This window comes from Crocodylus porosus, unplaced genomic scaffold, assembly GCF_001723895.1.
Source record: "Crocodylus porosus isolate Cpor-Errol unplaced genomic scaffold, CroPor_comp1, whole genome shotgun sequence".
NCBI lineage: Eukaryota > Metazoa > Chordata > Crocodylia > Crocodylidae > Crocodylus > Crocodylus porosus.
Window position 1 is genome coordinate 47,574,053 of NW_017728909.1, and position 19,516 is coordinate 47,593,568.

Consider the following 19,516-nt stretch of genomic DNA (forward strand, 5'->3'; position numbering starts at 1 on the left):
CACCTCCGCTGGCAGGCTGTTCCAGACCTTGGGGGCTCGGACAGTAAAGAAATTCTTCCTTATGTCCAGCCTGAAACAATCTTGCAGTAGTTTCTAACTGTTCGACCTTGTCATCCCTTGGGGCGCTCTGGTGAACAAACGTGCCCCCAGATACTGATGGTCATCCCTGATAAATTTATAGGTGGCCATCAAATCACCCCTGAGCCTGCGCTTTTCCAGGCTAAAGAGCCTCATAGACCTCAGCCTGTCATCGTAAGGTGTGTTTTTCTGACCTCTGGCTTTTCTCTGGACTCTCTCAAGCTTCTCCACATCCTTTTTGACTTGTGGAGCCCAAAACTGGACACAGTACTCCAGCTGTGGCCTCACCAAGGCAGAGTACAAGGGGCGAATGACATCCCGGGATTTGCTTGAGAAGCATCTATGGATGCAGGCCAGCATTTTGGTTGCTTTACTAGCTGCAGCATCGCATTGCAGGCTCATATTCATCTTATGGGCAATGATGACCCCCAAGTCTCTTTCTTGTTAAAGTTTTCAGGCACAAAATACCCTCTGTTCTGGTTTGAAGAAGAGCATTTTGTGCTTGAAAGGTAGTCTAATGTCTCTCCCATCTATGTAGTTGGTTCATTAAAAATATTCCTAAACAAATAAATTCTGCTGCTCACAGTTTTAGTAGAATGCTTCATTGTTATAAAAGATACTTTATAACTCGAATTTGGAGTAGAAATGTGTCTGGGTGAGAATGAATATGCAAGTAACAGTAATGGATATAAAAGTATACACACACTTTCTTAAACAGTTTATGGATGGAAAACTTGTGCATGTCCAACTTTGGAGGAGAGTTGTATTTTCTGCTTAAGTTATATACTTGTTGAAGTGAATCTTCTTATATTTAGAAGTGTAAGTTCTACTTTTCATAAGGCACACAAGCACCTAGATCTTATTGGATTTGTGTGCTTTTCAGAGTTTTATTCTTATTTTACTTTTTGATGCATTTTTATTTTTCAGACTGGAGAAAAACTATTTGAGCTACATGGACACACACACAAGATTACAGCTGTTACAACCTTTCCTTCACCTAATGCTTGTGAAGATGAAAAACATTTGATCTTAACAGCATCTGCTGATAGGACAGTTATTGTATCCTTCAACCTGAAGAATATTCTACTGATTTTAAAGGGAGTGGTGAGCCAGGCAAAGCCAGCTGGTGATTGTTACGATACCATTCAAAGGCCATAATCAGAATTGGGGCCCTGTTGTACTATCTACTGTCCATGATTAGCTATGGCCCCTGCTACAAAAGTAATAAATTATTAATAATAACAAATACTAATGTGAAATTTCAGCGTGCCCAAACATTGAAAATTAGGCCAATATTTAGAAAACTTACATGTGCCTCTGGATGTTTATTTCTATAAACAGAGCAAAGACATTTTAAATATAGTAATCTTTTTTTTTCCTTAATAAATGAATTCAGGTTTGGGATTGTAATAGTGGCAGGCAAATTCAGAAAGTAACTTCCTTCCATTCTACCGTGAAGGTAAAGAAGAAACTCAAGTTGTATTCTAAGCTTATGTATGTGTAATACACATGTAGTAAAAGCTGATGAGATGTGTGAAGACCAAACGCATTAAAATGAACAGCAGTCTACACTTTAGTTAGCTGAGAATACTACATTCGCAAGTAGAGGAGGGACTGAGAACTAGGCACTGAGAACAAAAAGGTATCTTTACACATGTGGTGGGGGGCCAGGGGGGCAGGGCAGGCAACAAGTACTAGAAGATAATCAGGAAGTTGTGTCTACAGGACACTTGTTGATTTGTTAGTCCTCCTGACTAATGAGTTTGGGTAATGAGTCATAACCTACAGCTTCTGACCTGGAATAGTTTTTGACCTGTGGAAATCTAGCCCTCGTTATCTGGTGGCAATGCCTTGGAAGACCCTACAGCTTCCAGGCAGAGATGCTCACACTTCTTCATGCCTGATTTCATTGAGGCTTGGGCGTGGCAATTTAGCTGATTGTGAGATTACATATGCACTGTTTTTTGGAAACAAGGAGCGGTAGGGCCAAAAATGACAAGCCTAGCAGGTATACCCAGCTGTGCAGAGCGGCAGACAGCATTAGTAGTTATAATCTAATTTGAGTCTAGTATGCAACGCTCCAGTCTATCTCTTTAAAAAAAACAAACTCAAATAAGCTTAATAGAAAAACATGCTGTGATGAACTATAGTAAAACTAATGAAGGTGCTGAAAGTCCTGGGATATAAAGTGCAGTCATAGTTATGGACAAATAGCTACCGACCCTTTCTAAACATCAGTCTGTCAGGAACTTAATGTTTCAGGGGGAGACCATGAAAGAAAAGAAAAATTGCAAAAGCTGATGTCATGAGGAAACAATACTAGGACAACCTTAAGGGTAAATTGGTTCTATGGGGACACAGTACTCTGACTAATTAGCCCTGCTGGAATTCATAGTTAATTAACTGACTCAACACCTAGTGAACACAGTTATAAGAACATAAGAAGTGCAGTGTGTGGTCAGACCAATGGTCCATCTACTAGCTCTCTGACAGTGGCAGGAGTAGATGCTTTAGCAGGAGAACATATATATCTAGAGCAGGGGTCAACATCCCCTGGCACGTGTGCCAGAGCATGGCATGCAAAACCATTTTGCTCAGCATGTCACAGCCAGCCTGAGCTTTGGGCAGCTGCTGCGAGCTACAGAGCCCAGGCTGCTCACATGATTCCAGGCGAATGGCTGGAAAGGGGCCTGGGGCACTGCAACCCTGTTCCCTACCCTGCTGTGCTCTGTGAGGTGCATGTGCAGTTGCTGCTGCCCCAGAGCTGGTTCTGAGGCTCTGGAACCTAGTGCAACTGTTTGCATTCTCCCACCTGCCTCCCATAGCCAGCTTGGGCTCTGGGCAGCTACAGCAGGTGGTGGGCAGGCTGCAAACAGCTGCATAGTGTGCAGAGAACCGGCACTGGCTCTGCGCGCACCTCAGTGCGAATGGTGTGGAAGGGGCTGGGGCAGTGCAACACCAGCCCCTCCCCTGCTGTCCACCTGGAGGTGCCTGCATCCACTGTCAGCAACGAGGATCTGGCCCCTTGTGGCTTTCCTGCCTTCTGCCTCTGGCACGCCAAGTTGAGGCATGGATCAAGGTTGGGGTGTTTTTGGCACCCTGGCCAAAAATGTGGCTGACCTCTGATCTAGAATGATCTCCCTGTTAAACCCTCCCTGGCATCCACTGTCATTGGTTTAGAGACCTGACCATTCTGTTTAATAACTACTGGATTTATCATCCATGACTTTGTCTAGTCGCTTTTTTGGACTGCTCCTGGTTCTGCTTCTGATTTCTGCTTCTGGTTTAGGAGGTAACCTGCCTGGAGCAGTATGGAATGTTTGAAGGTGCTGGCTGGCATAGTACATTTACAGGCTAGATATACCTATTAAAATTACTAGGAATTTTTTGTCGTTAACTTCAGTGAGGCCAGAATTTCACTCTTTCTGCATGGTTTTCAGTGTCTTCAGTAGGCTCTTCAGATATTGATCATCTCTGAAAAATTAAGACTTGCAGCGGTGTTGGTAAAATAATGATGTTTCATATATAAATTCTGTATTTTGCAGGAAATTCATATTTCAACGCTCTTGTTTCAGAGTACCTGCCACTATACCTATTTAAAGATGATGAAAATTTCATTAGAAATTCCCCAATGAACTTTTGCAAAGGACATATATCTGATTTTGTTCTGCAGTGTTTGACGGTTCTTCAAAGACTGGATGTATGGTTGTCTGGAGGGAGTGATCTATGTGTTTGGAACAGAAAATTAGATCTCTTGTGTAAGACTAGTCATCTTACTGAAGCAGGTAAAAATCTAAATGACTCATTATGGCAGATAAAGTATAAGGAAAATGGATCTGTATAATGATGCAAAACCAACTCTCTTTAATTCTTATGATAACATTAAATATTAAAGTTACTCTATCTATATTTTAGAATGTTAACTTAATCATTTTAGAATTAAGGAAACCTACAATCTCCTGTGCTGTGTGAATTGTAAAATGTCAGATCTCAATAAGTATACATTAACTTTGACTACATCCTCAGCTGGTGATTTATCCATGGTCCCATTAGGCTGAGGATCTGGCCCTCTATAGTAATTTATATCTCTAGGAGGAACTAGGTTTTTCATAATCATGGAGCACCAAAGACTTTTTATCACAATGTATCATAAAATTCAATTTGTACAAACAAAATACATTTTTAAATAGAAACACAGTAAATATGAATGTTCATGCTGTTCTGAGCTATTAATAAACCCATGCTTTGAGTACCATCTAATTACACAAGGAACATGCTGTATGTTATTTATAAGCATTGCAGAGGCAGGTAGGAAACTATAGAAAATTTGCTGGTTTGGTTAGTACATATTGTCATAATACAGAAGATCTCAAAGATCTTAACTCTTCATACAAAGGGAAATTACATACATTCACAATTTCACCTCTTGTATTAAAAGCATAATATTGATAATCTTGCTGGACTCTGGAGCGTATCTCTTGACTACCTCAATATGAGGTAAGTCACTCAGGTTAAACCCTGTTTTACTTACCTATTGTAAGAAATGAATTTTTTTGCTGCATTTAATTTATACTTGGAAGGGAGATGATATAGAACATTGTAGATATTAAAGAAGAGGATTACAAAGCATTTTCAGGCTGTTTCTTCTGGAGCATGCTTGGGGCCTTTGTCATTCAAACCTTCAGTATGTAGGCTGCTATTTATAGGGCATGTCTACATGTGATATTAGTGCAGTTAGCACCAGTGTTTATTGTTTCCTGGGTGCAGTGTTTACACTTGCGCTTGGGACCGCAGCACATTGAGCTGGGACAGAGCAGCTCTGGCTGTCAGGGATCTCTGGGAGTCAGCCTGCCAGCCCGGGACCGCTCTAGTCCAACTCAGAGTGCCATGGAAGAGCATGAGGTTGTTCCAGTGCAGGGCTAGCCGGCCAGCAGCCCCTGCACTGAAGCACCCTCATAACCCAAGTCAGCCGTGTCGGCGTCTACATGTGTATGGCGGCACACTAAATAATGCCATCATAGGATAGTACTTGTGTTGACAAGTATTGTCCTACAGTACCATTCATTAGTTCACTGTGGTCTAATAGGGCCTCGTGTGTAGACACCGGGCACATCTACACTTTAGCAAGTACACCATAGCGTGTCACTGCAGTGATGTAGCATCTCATTTAGACATACCCACTGAGACTTTATTGTGGAGCTAATTACTTGGCTCCACAGCAAATGTCTTGTAGATATGCCCATAAAATACAAATACTTAAAATTTCCCACAGAGATTTTTGACTTACTGTCCTAACTGATATACAGATGGATGTGAAAACATGGCACCTACTCCAGAACCCTTGAAGTGAAATCCTGGCTGTACTGAGTCAAGAATTTAATTTTCACAGTCCCAAAGGAAAATATATATGCAATACCATGTACCTTTTTCATAAGCTGTGCACACTTTACTTGTACCCCATTGCTCTTTTTCATAAGTGGCACAAATTAAGTGCTCTGTAAGGAGAGGTGTGAAGTGGAAGGGGATGGTGGGCTTTGGATCAGTTAGTGATGGACATTTATGCATGTAGGGCAGCATGGAGGCAAATATAGATAGTGGGACAGGGTAAGCAGGTGGCCTACACTGGCATCATTGATAAAGTACAAGGTAGGCTCTAGATGCTAAGGACAAGAAGTATGATTTAGATGCAGTGAAACAGTGAAGGAGACTCTCAGAGGCAGAGTAGTATGGTTGGATGGACAAGAAAGCTCATTGTAGCAGTTCTGTTCTTAATGAATAAGAGGGGGTGGTTGGGAAGCCAGAAAGAAGAAGGCAGAAGCCCTGGAAATAAGGGCTTGTAAGAGATTTTTGAATAAAAAAGAAAGATCTGATTTTTTCAAAATATGCAAGTAAAAATGATAGTTTTGGGGCATGGCCTTATGTGTGGGGATCAGGGGAAAGTGAAGATGAGACCATGACTCTGGGCATGAATTATAGAAAAGATGGTGATATTACTGATAGTGACAGAAAAAGCAGAGTGGTAGCAGCTTTGGGAGGAAGGATCATTTTAGTCATGTTAAGTTCAAGAGAGCATGTCAAGGAAACAGGCCAGGATGGGATGTTGATAAAGGGAATCAGAGGCAGATGAGAAGTGAAAAGGCAAGTTCGGGAGCTGTAAATGCTAGCTGAAGCTATTTAAGGGGACGAGAGCCCTTAAGGACAGTGTAGTGAGGGACAAGAGGAGGAGGTTCTGACACATTTTGAAAACTATAGTCAGGAGCAGGGGTCCTGAATTACCTGTAAAAATCAGTCCTGTTGTAGTTTGTACATAACACATTCATCTCAACAGAGAAAGAAAAGAATGTTGAAAGAATGGCAGCTCAAAAAACAAACTACTAAGTCAAGTTTGTAGTAGAAGTGTAGTACAGTGCTGCAAACAATGCTAGCAGTTCTGAATTGGGCTAAAGTAAGCTGCCTTATGATAGTGCTGCATAGTAAGCAATCACAAACAACCACCATTCTTTGTTTATAGGACTGCATCTCCTTTCCTGAATAAGGGCCTGATCCTAAGGTGTCAGATGCCCTCTACTCCCATGTTCAAAATCAGTTGCTATCATACTTTGCACAAAACTGTAAACACCCAGGCGAGCCTGCAGTTGAAGCAAAGAGGCTTTTGTCTCTGTTATAGGAGTTTCATATTGCATTGCCTAATTTTTTCACAGCTCACATTGATTTCACTGGAACTTGGGTATATGATATCTCTGTACATTAGGCCAGGGGGTTTCAGTGTTTTTGGATCATTGTACCCCTGGTGGCCAGATGCAGAGCAGGGTGGCAGGGAGGTGGCATGTGGCTGGATGCAGTGGCAGCAGCCACCACATGCGATTCCCCCCTCCTCCCCATGTCCAGCCAGGCGGATGGCACCTACACGGCAGCACGGGATGCTGCATGGTGGCGCTCTGTTCCCACCTGCCTGTACATACTGCCCAGGGCCTTCTCAGGTGCCCCCAGGGGTATGCATACCTCTGGTTGACAATCCCTGCATTAGGCAATCAGTATGTAATATAGTTTGAATTATATAATGTAATAGAATATACCTGCTTCTTACGCCTAAGTTTAAAAAATATTTGGAAAAACATATTGGGTTGGAAAGCCACCATATGTCAATTGGCATAGTGCCATCAAAGTCAAGGAAGCCTTTCTAGTGTATACCTGTTGAGGATCTGGTCCACTGTATTTTATTAAATATGCATGCAATTGGTAAAGTAACCCTTTTACTGTTTTACAGTATTCAGGTGTATGTATGCCAGTACAGAGACTATAGATTTTACTGTAATATAGTGTGTGTGTGTGTTGCTGCTATGTATGTGATATTCAGTTGGCCTATCGTATGTGAAAAATATCAAATATAGAACTAATCTTTTTTAAAGAAAAACCCACATCTTTTATAATGATGAGAAGAGAGCCTGTTTAACTGGTATATTTTTGGGTGGAAAATAACTGTTTCTCTTTATTTACTGATGTTTTCAAAGGTGTCAGTGCTTTGGTTGAGTTGCCTAAAACCTGCATTGCAGCGGCTGTTGGCAAGGAATTGAGTAAGCATATCGCACTTCAAATTAATCTCCATGTCTCACTATATAGTCAAGAATTTCTGATATGCAGCTGATAGAGATGCATGACTGATCAATTTTGTTGTAATGGTGTAGGAAAATTAAATGATATTTGGCTCTAATTTAGCAGCCTCCTTTCCTTATTTCCTCATCTATAAAATAGGGATAATGATGATGTTCTAATCATCTTTGGGATCTATTGACAAAAGAACTAGGAAGTGTTTTAATTATTTTGCCTGGTTTGCAGAGGCCAGGTTCCCCTTAATCCTCCTTTGGAACTTACCATTTGAGCTTTCACTTTGCTTTCATGTTTTTCTCCACCAACCTGAGTCTTTTTCCTTGTTAAGCAAATCTACAGTCTGCTTATCTCAAGGCCATGCATGCTGGGGGATTATATCCAGAGCATATAATTAGATGTTGTGAGAATCCACTGGTGTTTATTTGAAGAGAGTGAAGAGAGAGCTCTCTCTAGCTGGACAGATCTGCAAGCTGGCTGCTAGGTATCTAAGGAGAGTCTTTAAAAATAATATCAAGTTACATAGTATCTTACAGTTGTTCAGAGGTCAGAATAGGAGAACTCCAGTTAACTGGAGACCAGATACTTTGTTGGGCAGGCAAAAGGCATGTAGCTAAAGAATAGCAATCTGTGATATTTTAAGAAAAAAGAAGTAGAGACAAATTAAAACTAACCTTATGTCTAGAAATGGGCGTACAGTGTAAAACTTGCACCTGAACGTTTATTTATAATCTTCTTGATAAGGCACAAAAGGAATTTAGAGACAGATTAAAATATGGTCTTAAGTCCTTTGCTGTTTCAGACACCTGGAAAACTCAGAACATCTGAGTCTGAGAAATGATCTTTGTAAATATTCAGAGAGATGTTGAAGTGTAATTCCAGGTAAATTACAGTAATTTAAAAGGTATGTGCAGCTCTTATTCCTAAGCAACTGCACTATTATTTATACACTTTAAAAAACCTGTTTTTAGATTTTTTTTCAAATTTTAGTTCTTTGTTTACAAATTGACACATTTTTGGGGTGAAGAAACTCGTAAGAGACAGTCCAGCACAGATTAGCAAATACTGTGTTGTGTCCTTCACACAGTAATTAGCTTATATCAAAGTGAAATTATATGCATTATTTAAACATGTTTGCTTTGCTCTACATGAGTGATGAAGCTGATTTAAAAATTTCACTCTCTCTATCTCTTAAGTCATTTTTAGGTTGATTGCTTCCACCAGTGAATTAGAAAGTTGGGGTGTTATTGAAGTGAAACGCCTGGTTGACCATCAGGATAACATCCTGTCATTGATCAATGTCAATGGTAAGGTTGATGATATAGCATTGTTAGTTATCAATGGAATATTTTCAGCTGCGAAATTTATTTTGTTTGTGACCAAATACCTACTTTTATAACTACTAGATAGACAAAGATATGTAGTTGCAAGGGTAACCAAATGTAAAACTACATGATGAAACTTATGAAAACCTTTATATCATCAAAGGACTTCACAAACCCTAACTAGTGATCATAACTTTTCTGCAAAATAAGTATTATTATCAATATAGTTCTTGTCTTCTCCATGTACAACCAGGGAAACTAAACCAGGCAGGTTATGAATTGTTTGGGGCACAACAGAGTCAATGTCAGTGACAGAAAATGAACTCTAAGCCTTGGTCCTGCAGTGAGATATTAAAGCTGCTGCTCTGTCATTTCTTCCTATGTGCTTGACTGAAGTTGTTGCCGCTTACAATTGTTTAGTTTATTTAAGTGCAGTATCTCATTGTAGACAGGGCTGCAGAAAGAAACTGCAAACTTTGAAGGAAATTTCAGGAAATATTTTACAGTTTACAGCATACTGCAATGTGTGCTGTAATGTAAGTGTTGATTTATATTTGCTTGATATTCAGTACAAAGGCAAAATCATCTGGAAAAAAAGGAGCAACTCTGAAGTCTGAACAAGAGTCATGTCTGCACAGAGACATGTGGGGTCCTGTTGGAAGAGGGCGTGTGTGTGTGTGTGGGGGCAGATCAAGGCCCCTGCAGTGAGGGAGGGAGTGGGGCTGAGGCAGGGGCTGGAGCAGGTGCTGCCGGGGTGGGGTGGGGTGAGGTGTGGGATGGAGCCGCAGCTCATCTGACAGGTATAGTTGGGGAGGCGGGGCAGCTCTGGACTCACCCTGGGAGGGCATGGGGAGCATGCGCCCCAGATCTGTGTGGGGTGGGATGGCTGCCACTGCGGGCTTGAGCCAGGGCTGTACCAGGCTCTTCCTGGTGGGGGCTGAGCCATACTGTGCTTGGGGCGGGCAGTGCTGGGAGGGGGGTTTGGAGAGGGGCTGCAGCGAATTATGGGGTGGCTGCAGCACCCCCCTGTAGCTTCACTCCTAACGCTGCCTGCCCTGAGTGCAGTCCTGCCCAGCCCCTGTCAGGAAGAGCCCAGTGCCACCCCACCTTGCAGCTGCAGCCCTCCTTGCACATCATGCCCCCCATGTGCCTTCCCAGAGTGCGTGCACTGGCAGGAACCACACTCCTGCCCCCTGGATGAGCCATGGCTTTGTCCCGTGCCCTGCCTTGCCCTGGGGTTGGGCAGCGCCTGCACAACTCCCTCCCTCCCCACAGGGGCCTCGATCTGTTCCCCCATGCTCTTTCTTTTACTCCTCCGCTTCTACCACAACAGACTCACCAGCTGCATGCAGCTCTCCAAGCTGCTGGACTGTGTATCAGAAATCAAATCAGTATTCACTGATATGCCTCCTTAAAAATTGGCTTAGAAATCTCAGTGCACCCCTGATTATTTTCCCCTATTATGCACCCCTATTTATAATATGTGGCTTTATGTTGGACTGCTTTGTCTAGATTTGACTTTTGTTACTGGTTCTCATGTGGGTGAGCTGATAGTTTGGGATGCATTGGATTGGACAAAGCAGGCATCTGAATGCGGCTTCTGGGATTCCTCTCTTCACACAGACCTGCAGCAGGAAATCAAGTTAACACAAAACCAAAAAGAAATATCAATTCAGTGTCTAGCATCTGATGAGGAGGTAAGAAACCAGGTTGTCTTACAGTAGAAATAAGAGTGCTGTAAGTTTTTGTTTTCAGTTTAATTACTCTAGTAAGAAATACATGATGTTTGTTTAAAATTTACTCAGATGTCTTAATGCCAGTCAATAGCATTTATTTAAGGTTTTGCTCAGTGGGCTAGCTCAAGGTTACAACAGCATAAAATCCCATCTGAGCAGCTCAATACAGAGAGTCAATAGATAACCTCAGACCTAGCATAATGAACAATCGCAGTTTGTGTGTTAAATTGACAAAGGCAGATTGAATGCACATTTAAAAGTTGTTCTAAAACAATGGAATTGCCTGTATTTATGGAATATGTTTCCTATTTCCACAAATCCACCTCTCTCAAAATTTGCCCCTCAGATGTTTCTGGCTGCAGGTGCTTTAAAATTAACAAACTGAACTAAAAAAGGGCATATTTACAAAATGTTGCTGCTTTGTTCAGAGAGACTTGGCCTATATAGTTAATTTGTAACAATCACAAAGATGGGTCCAAAACTACAGAGTTCATTATACTGTTTCAGTAATAGTGTGTGAGTGCTTGTTCTTTCAAAGAAACTTAGCTTACAAACAATAAGTGTCCTCAAATTGATGTTGTTCATTGTTATGAAATTGTAATGAAGTTATCAAGTTTTAAGTGAAAAGAAAGAAAAAAACACAAAGAATCAAAATGAGCTGCCAGACAGCTGAAAGGGAGATTGCTTAAAGGAATAACAATTATCCCAAACCCTTATTGGCTCTTCCCCACCTTTCCTTTATCTCCTCAGCCTCATTCTTCCTGCCCCCCTTACTTCCTTTCAAGGTGGATTGATTTAAATTAAGTTGATTTAAATCAGTGAAATAAATCATGGTTTAAATCAGCAAGCCATAAGCCCGAGTTAAATTATTCATTGTTGTTGACTTTTCCATTGTATTTTTGTGTGTTTGCTTTTTTAAAAGGTGCATTTTCATTGATTGAAAACATGTTCATTTGCAACTAACAGTAGTTCTGGTACATGTGTTTCCTAGGTACACATACTATATATATGTATATGTGTGTGTGTGTGTGTGTGTGCGCGCACGCATGTGCAGCCTGCTTATGTATGTGTATATATATATTTTTTTTTCTAAATATATAGCTTAACGTATTTGGATTGTTAGAAATCGTACATTTTAGCTATAAAATGGTAAAATATATATATTTTTTTATTCACTAGATGATTAATGTTTTGCTCAGATTTGTATCAAGCTGTATTAAGATGCCAACTTGAATTTAACTGAGCACACAAATCCAGCACTTCAAGTTTATTTAAACAAACTTTACCAGCTGGACACTGGTCTCCAAGCTGCCAGGCTGCATTCCTGGCTGTGTGTGTGTTGCAGCTGCATGCATGCACGCAGCATTTATCGGTGGCATTATTGGCTACACCAGCCCAAAAAGATTGCCAATAACATAAATTTTTCTTTTACGGTGCTGATCCGATATGGACTGAGATATTGGTGCACCTCTACTATTAACTGTTATAGTATTAGAAGTATGAACTATGGTTAGTGAACTAAACCAATTATTTTAGGTCACCTTGGGGAAATTTTTCTAAAATGCCTAAGAGAAAGTGATTTGAGTTTAAGGTCTTATGTGCCTAATTCTCTTTAAAATGAAACAGTCATTTTTTTAATTAGGCTGTTAACCGGGCACAGTGATGGTGACTTGACCTGTGGGTTGAGTGACACCATAGCCTACCTTGTTGGGGTTCCCTGGTTAGATTCTCTCAAATAGACAGATAAACCCCCAGAGAACTGGAGGGACATGTTCTCCTTCACTGCAGCCAAGGTACATTTGAAATGGACAAAGTGGGACTGTGTTATTGAAGGGGTCAGATGCTAGGTTGCCTACAGATGGGTTAATGGGGAATGACTGAGAAAGAGGACCCCAAACAATGTATGTACTGGTATGTTACTGACACAGGACAGCAGCTGTGAAAAAGCAGAGAGGTGAATCTGGAATGCCAAGGAGGAGACAGACATTGATCCAAAGGAGTTGCCTGCCTTTGAAAGCAGTGTTCCCAAAATGCTTGTTTGGAGCAACAGAAAAGTTTTAAAAAGGTGGTTAGAAAAGGCAAGGGGCAGCCTTCAACACTGGCTGAGTCCCAGAAGGAAAACACTAATCTGAGTCCGGAGAAGCCTTGGGATGTAGCCTCACAGGATGAGAGAGAAAAGCCTGAGCAAATAAAAAGGATCAATGTCTGTTAGAGTACCTTTGTACGCTTGAAAGAAATCTCAACCAAGAACCCAGAGTTAGCAGACCCCCCCACCTGTGAAAACAGCTTGTGGTGCAAACCAGTGCTGATACAAGGGATGATGTGGAGGTAGATAACCAGTAGTGTGCCTAAGTAAAATCTTGCTCCTGGAAGACCAAAACTCTGCCACCCTTGAGCAAGAGCATTTTGCAAGTGTGATGTTTAAAAGAGTTACACTTGGATTTGCAGAATCAAAAATGTAATGTGCACTGATCTTGCCACCTAAATGGTTGCAGTGTATTAAAGGTGTCATTCCAAGCTGCAATCTGCTTATCCAAGGTCCCAACATGGAAGCTGCTCATGACCTGGGAGCAACAGTCAGGTAGCAGATACTCTGCCTAGAATGAGTAAATGTTCAATTTCCCTTTTAAAAGAAGCCTGAAATTTCACTTCTCAGCGCATTGGAGCAGACTTGATTAATCAAGTCTGCTGGAGCACGGTAATTACTATGCTCCGGCTAGCCTCCTCATCTTGTATATCAGCATCCCCCTGCTTCAAAATGACTGTGGGGGCACTTTACTGAAGCTAATGTAATGAGCTTTAGATTAAGCTCCCCCACTGCCATTTTGAAGTCCAGGGACAATGACACAAGAGATACTCCAAGCATTCTAGAGCACCTCGCGGAGCTGCTCTAATTAAAGCACCCTCCATTTCCCCCCTCCCAGAGCACTTGTAAAAATGCCCTATATGACTATATATGATGGTGCTTCCGGGCTTTTGCAACACCATTGGGGCAGGGCCCATTTTCCTTTGTATAAAGTGCTCAGCTCAGTGGAGTCTAGGTTCCTAATTTGGACCTTTGGGTACGACTGCAATAAAATATAAAACAACAAAGACAAAAAGTCATCTAAATACATTGTCCCCCCAGGTCCAGAGTTAAGAGTTGAGCCCTGTGATTCTGCACAGTAGCTTGCCTTCCTGAAAGGTGCATCAGACTTTGCTGAAAAAGAGAAGTTTTTTCCATATGGAATTTTGTTTGTGACAGAGCTGATAGTGAACACATACTAGCATATTTAAACTCACTGTACTGCTTTAAATATGAAACACCCTTGAATTTAAGACACACCCACATTTTCTGACTTTCAAGTTAAGCAGCAAAATAAAACATCAAATAAAGACACGTTTACAAGAACATAGCTTCTGCAGTTCATGTAAGGGCTTTGTGTTTTTCTTCCCCTTTCAAATTTTAGACGGGTCATTTTGAGAAGAAATAATTTGGTTTTAAAAAGTATATCTGATATTTGAAGTCATGCAGTATTTGTGTGCCATGACTCTAGTTTCAGTTCTGTATGCAAGCTCCTTGACTTTTTGCATATTTGAAACTTATTTTTAGAACACCATCTTTATACAAGTACTTTTAAACTACAGTTATAATGGTCAGTTAAAAAGGTGTTGAATAGAAATATTTCATAAAAGAAATACTTGTTACAGTTTGTAAACTTTTGGCATTCCCATAAGCCAGCTTGAATTGCATTATAGAGAAGAATTACACTACACAGTATAAAACGGGGTGGTGATGTGAAAATGCTCTTACATATTAAACAGATGCCTTTTCATCTTCTGAATGTCCAGCCTTTTCTCAGGTGGGTTTTTTTTGACATTTGTATGCTGTAGACAGGCCTTTAGTGCAATAACAGAGGTTCAGAGGGATAGGAATGAGCCAGGTAACAGTGGCTTTATGATGTCATAGTATGACTGGATATCCATGACAGCATGATACTTATGTTGGTGTCTGTAAAATGTTCTGTTGAATTTTCTTTCCAGTGTGTGTTTGTAGCTGTTGGGAAGGGAATATACGTATATAATCTTCAAATGAAGCGTGTGATTGCCTGCCAGAGAACAGCTCATGACTCCAGTGTGCTGCACATCGCAAAACTTCCAAACAGGTACTAGTCATGGTAAATGTTGCAGTGTACTGAAGAAATGCAGGTCTCACAAAGACAGCCAGGGACAGCCTGCAGAGCTACATTTAAACTTCTGAGGCAGCACAGAGAACTTGATATTTGGCTTGATCTGCCTTTAGAGGGAATAGAAGGCATTGATTTAAATGTCAGAAATGCACCCTTATAACTTGATGTGGCACAACATAGTCCAGTATACACTGAACACTGCTGGCACATTAAATACTTATTGACTTTTATATTCAAGTTTAGTAGGACAATTAGTCTATGTTATAGAAATATGACTGTAGACTATGTATAGCATTTGGCTCTAATAATTCAAAACACACTCTGGATACATTCCAAATTAATTTACTAATTTTTGTTGTTCAGAAAGAATGTAATGAAAAAATATTAAACAGAAAACTAATACTCCCAGGGTTTGACCTTTAGTGCTAAGTTTCTAGAAGGAATTTAATTTTTATACCAGAGTCACAAATTCATCAAAATAGAGCTAAATGGTTGCTACAGAGATCTATACTTTAACTTTGCCATTCTCTCTATTGTTGCTATATGGAAGTAGTCTAACAAGATAAAATAAAACCTTAATCTTGCACAGGCTTATGCCATGTTTAACTTTTAACGTGAGTAAACTTGCTGAAGTCACTTGGACAATGTAGGTGCATGTGTTTTCAGGGTCAAGGCTTACATTTGTTTTTATAAAGCAATACATTTAAAGCCTGTTAGGTGGGATTGCAAATTTACACTGTTTTACAAATTTTGTTGAGCTGAGTATAATTTTTCCTGATACAAAATTCATGTGGAAATGACTTCCACTTGTTAAATAACAACTATGATGCACTTTTAATAAATGTGGATAGTATCCTGAAGAACTTGGTAACCACAAAGAAAATATTACAAGCAGATTTGTACTGATAGATATCCAGCCTAGTTCTTCTGTGTCAGTAACACTCATCACTTGTTTTGACAGGCAGCTGCTATCATGTTCAGAGGATGGCAGTCTTCGTATTTGGGAGCTACGAGAAAAGCAGCAGCTTTCAGCTGACCCTGTTCCAACAGGTGTGTCTGTGTCTTTGAAGTTTTTTGGTTAAATAAAATGATGTAAAAAGATATAGGGATCACCAAAGCACCTATACCAGAATGGAGATTCATGAGCATAATTTATACAATTAAACCATGATTCACTATTTCCAGCTAAAGCAGTTTTCACTGATTTTTTTTTTTCATTTGTCATCTCTCTTCCCATTATCTTATAAGCCATGACACACAATGCTAATTTGATTGTGTTTTGGCTTTGTCACATGTGGTTTAGATTGGAGGCATGTGTTAAATGAATCCATATCCAAAGGTGGGTGGATAGGATTGCTATTGAATGTCTCTCTCTCTTCTTTCTAACCAGCCCCGAAGAGTAATGTTCATCTGCTCTGGCATCTCTCTCCTGTAGAATTACAATCTGTTCACTTTGTATTTATAGGAACAATAGAAGGGCTACTGGGAAAAGTATGGGGCTGTATTGTCTCCAGTGTATATGTAGATGACACTTGGCTTTCCAACTGTCAGGACAGTTATGCAGTCTACCTGATTTTCTTTTAGAAAGTGTGGGTTGTGAATCTTCTTGGATAACAGACTGGCGGTCATTCTAGAGATTTCTTCTACGTCCTGAGTGGAGTGCCTCTGTTGTGTTACTAAAGTTTGTTCCATAAGTGATTTGAACTGCCAACTGTGTCTGATTATCCAGGTAGTAGCAGCTAGTATGAGCAGTCTTGGAGATGCTGTTGGTAAGACCATTTTTGCCTTCCAGTTCCTCTGGATCATAGCTTTTAGGTCGAAGGGTGGCATATGGATGGAGAGTACATGAACAGAAAGTTGGCATCAAAAGATTGTGTTACCATTGGCAGGAAAAATGGCAGAGAGAGAGATCAATACCTCCTTTTTCCCTTTCCCTTCAGTTCAAACAATGTATTGAGAACAAAGCAGAGTTAAACAGCAGTGTTCTGCACTACCCACCTTTGTCCACTGAGTTTATTTGTGCAGTTTACCTTTCTGCAAAAAGTTCTTCCTTTTGTTACCTCAGTTACAAACAAGATGGGTAATTAAACTTCTCCTGGTAAGGGAATCACAGTATCTAATGCTTCACTTACCCCTGGTTTAAGGAATATTTTGTCATAACATAGATATGTTTTTCTGCAAATTTCTATTTTATTTCTCAAATTGTAAATTTATGTCATTTATTTAAGTGATAGCATCCCCCAAATACCCTCTCTGGCTAGGTCAAAATAAATAATTTTTATCTAATCAGGCATTAATATGTGACTTTGCCACTGTAAAAAGGAGGATTAACTCTGCTGTGTCTTTTCCAGGTTTTTTCAACATGTGGGGATTTGGGAGGGCAAACAAGCAAGCAAACCAAACTGCCAAAAAGACTCAAGAAAGCATGACTTTGTATTCCTTGGAGCTTATTGGTGACCTGATTGGTCACTCATCAGCTGTGCAGGTATGTTGGCTTTGGGTAGAACAGCAACATAGGGATTTCTTTTATTGCTATATGAGAATGTTTCTTCTTAAATGCCTTGTTTATGACTGCATTGGAGGTTGGGATGGTGGCATGACAGGGCTGTCAGAGTCTGAGCTTTGACTCTTCTGGGTTTCTGTCATGGGGGCACTTGGGTGCCCCATGCCTTGAAGGAAATATAGAGAGCTGCTAATCACCAGGGCAGCTCAGGTGCCGGTTGCTGGGGCAACCAGGCAGGTCATGTGACCTGAAGGGGGCAGGGCCAGGCCTTTATAAACAGCCCGGGCCGGAGCCTAAGAGCAGTTCCCTCCAGACACCCGCAGGAGCAGGAGCTCTGTGGGAGAGCTGAGCAGGGCGAGTGGGTGGTTGCTGGCTGACCCCGCTGACCGGCTGCAATGATGCAGGGGTAGAGAGGACCCTGAGGGAGGTATGGTTGTGAGCCAGCATGGTGCGGGACTTGTATGATAAGCCTGGGGCTTGTGTTATGTTGTAGCCAGCTGGCTAATAGTGTGGTTTAGTTACCATTATACCGGAGGACCGGGTGAGGCTGTAGGGGTGTGAGGAGGCCTCACGGGAGCTCCCTAATAATCTGGGGGTTCCTAGTGCCCAGCGAGGCACAGAGAGCGGTGCCGGGCAGGCACAGCTGTTTGTGCCAGAGAGGCATGGCATAGGCCCCAAGAGGGGGCGAGGGGCGCGGCATAGGCCCCAAGAGAGGGCGAGGGGCGCGGCATAGGCCCCAAGAGAGGGCGAGGGGCGCTGTCAGACACCCAGTGGGGTGTGGACCAGAGAGGACCCCAAAGGGTCGAGGGGGCCAGGTAAGGCTCAGGCTGCCTGAGCCTGATTGGAAGAGTATTGCCAGCGGGCCCGAGAGGGCTAGCAAGCCCAGGGGCGCCAGAGAGGGGGCGCTGGGTGCGAGACAAGCCCAGGGGCGCCAGTGAGGGGCGCCGAAGGGCAAGGACCCAAGAACATCCAGGAACAGCTACGAGGCTTGGGGCGTGCTGACGGGGAGGCAGGAGGCATGCATTGCCCATAAGGCTGGGGTGAGAGCACCCCACTAGGAACGGAGGTAACATCGGCACGGTGTCAAAGGTGCAAGTAGGCAGCCTCCCATAACTGAACTCATAAGATCAAAGATGTGGCGGGTGAGTCGAGGGTGCTGGATCACCTTAATGGACATGGCAGGGGGTGCTAGGGAGCTTCACGGCCGCTCCCAGGTCCCACTCCGTGACAGTTTCCAGCAGAGTTTTTAAGAAAATTGTTAAAAGCCAGAATAATGGCCAGGTGTGTTTTTCAGTGTACTTAGTGTAATGTGTGAGAAATGTATCAGCTGGCTGAAGTCTGGGTTAGATTTAGAACACTTGTAGGGGCGTGGAAGAGGTGTGTAGATAGAAGCCACAGAAAATTATCTTCTTGTTACAAGGCTACTTACAAATAGCCTTTACTTGAGTCCTTAGCTGACTGCAGAAGCTGGAGCTAGGAACTTGGAGGCCTAGATATCTGGTTCCATCCTCAGTCTGCTACCTAGATAGGGGGTACATAGTAAGTAAACCTGACCAGTAGTCTGGTAGCTTTTCTGTTCTGCAAGGTATATGGCATTCTTTTTTTGCCATGTCCAACAGAAGCCTTTAGAGAAACATTTATGTTATGTTTATACAGTACTTTCAGTTGAAAAATGTGTCCTTAAAATGTCCTATGACACTATGTCATCTCACACCTGCATGTTTAGATAGCTACTGCTTTCTGGTCAGCAAAAGGGTAGTGATTGATATTAAGGAGTATTTTTTCTTATCCAACCTTTAGTGTTTTTCAGTCTGAGGGACACCAGTAAAGACCATCTGTTTTGTTCTATAGAACTTGGCAACTGACAACTGACGCCCAGGAAAAAGCCAGCCTATTAAATGGGTACTTTGTGTTGGTCTTTCATCGGTCCCATGGGACGCCCATGCCCGCTATGGGACAGGGAGGTCCAGGTGAGGGAGATCCCCTGCCCTTCATAAATGCTGACCTCATGAAGGAACATCTTGAGAAGCTGGATACCTTCAAGTCAGCTGGTCCTGACAATCTACACCCCAGGGTACTCAAGGAGATAGCGAGCATCAT

At 41.8% G+C, this 19,516-nt stretch overlaps 1 protein-coding gene across 1 annotated transcript in view; it reads left to right on the forward strand.

Moving 5' to 3' along the window:
- WDR41 (WD repeat domain 41) overlaps positions 1 to 19,516 on the forward strand; it is a 46,426-nt gene that overhangs the window by 23,797 nt on the left and 3,113 nt on the right. Inside the window, exons 4-12 of the mRNA XM_019532209.1 lie at positions 1,006 to 1,137; positions 1,475 to 1,537; positions 3,752 to 3,863; positions 7,590 to 7,652; positions 8,880 to 8,990; positions 10,521 to 10,705; positions 14,768 to 14,889; positions 15,875 to 15,963; positions 17,265 to 17,398. Of these exons, the coding sequence (XP_019387754.1) occupies positions 1,006 to 1,137; positions 1,475 to 1,537; positions 3,752 to 3,863; positions 7,590 to 7,652; positions 8,880 to 8,990; positions 10,521 to 10,705; positions 14,768 to 14,889; positions 15,875 to 15,963; positions 17,265 to 17,398 (1,011 nt within the window). The remainder of the gene's footprint in view (positions 1 to 1,005; positions 1,138 to 1,474; positions 1,538 to 3,751; positions 3,864 to 7,589; positions 7,653 to 8,879; positions 8,991 to 10,520; positions 10,706 to 14,767; positions 14,890 to 15,874; positions 15,964 to 17,264; positions 17,399 to 19,516) is intronic.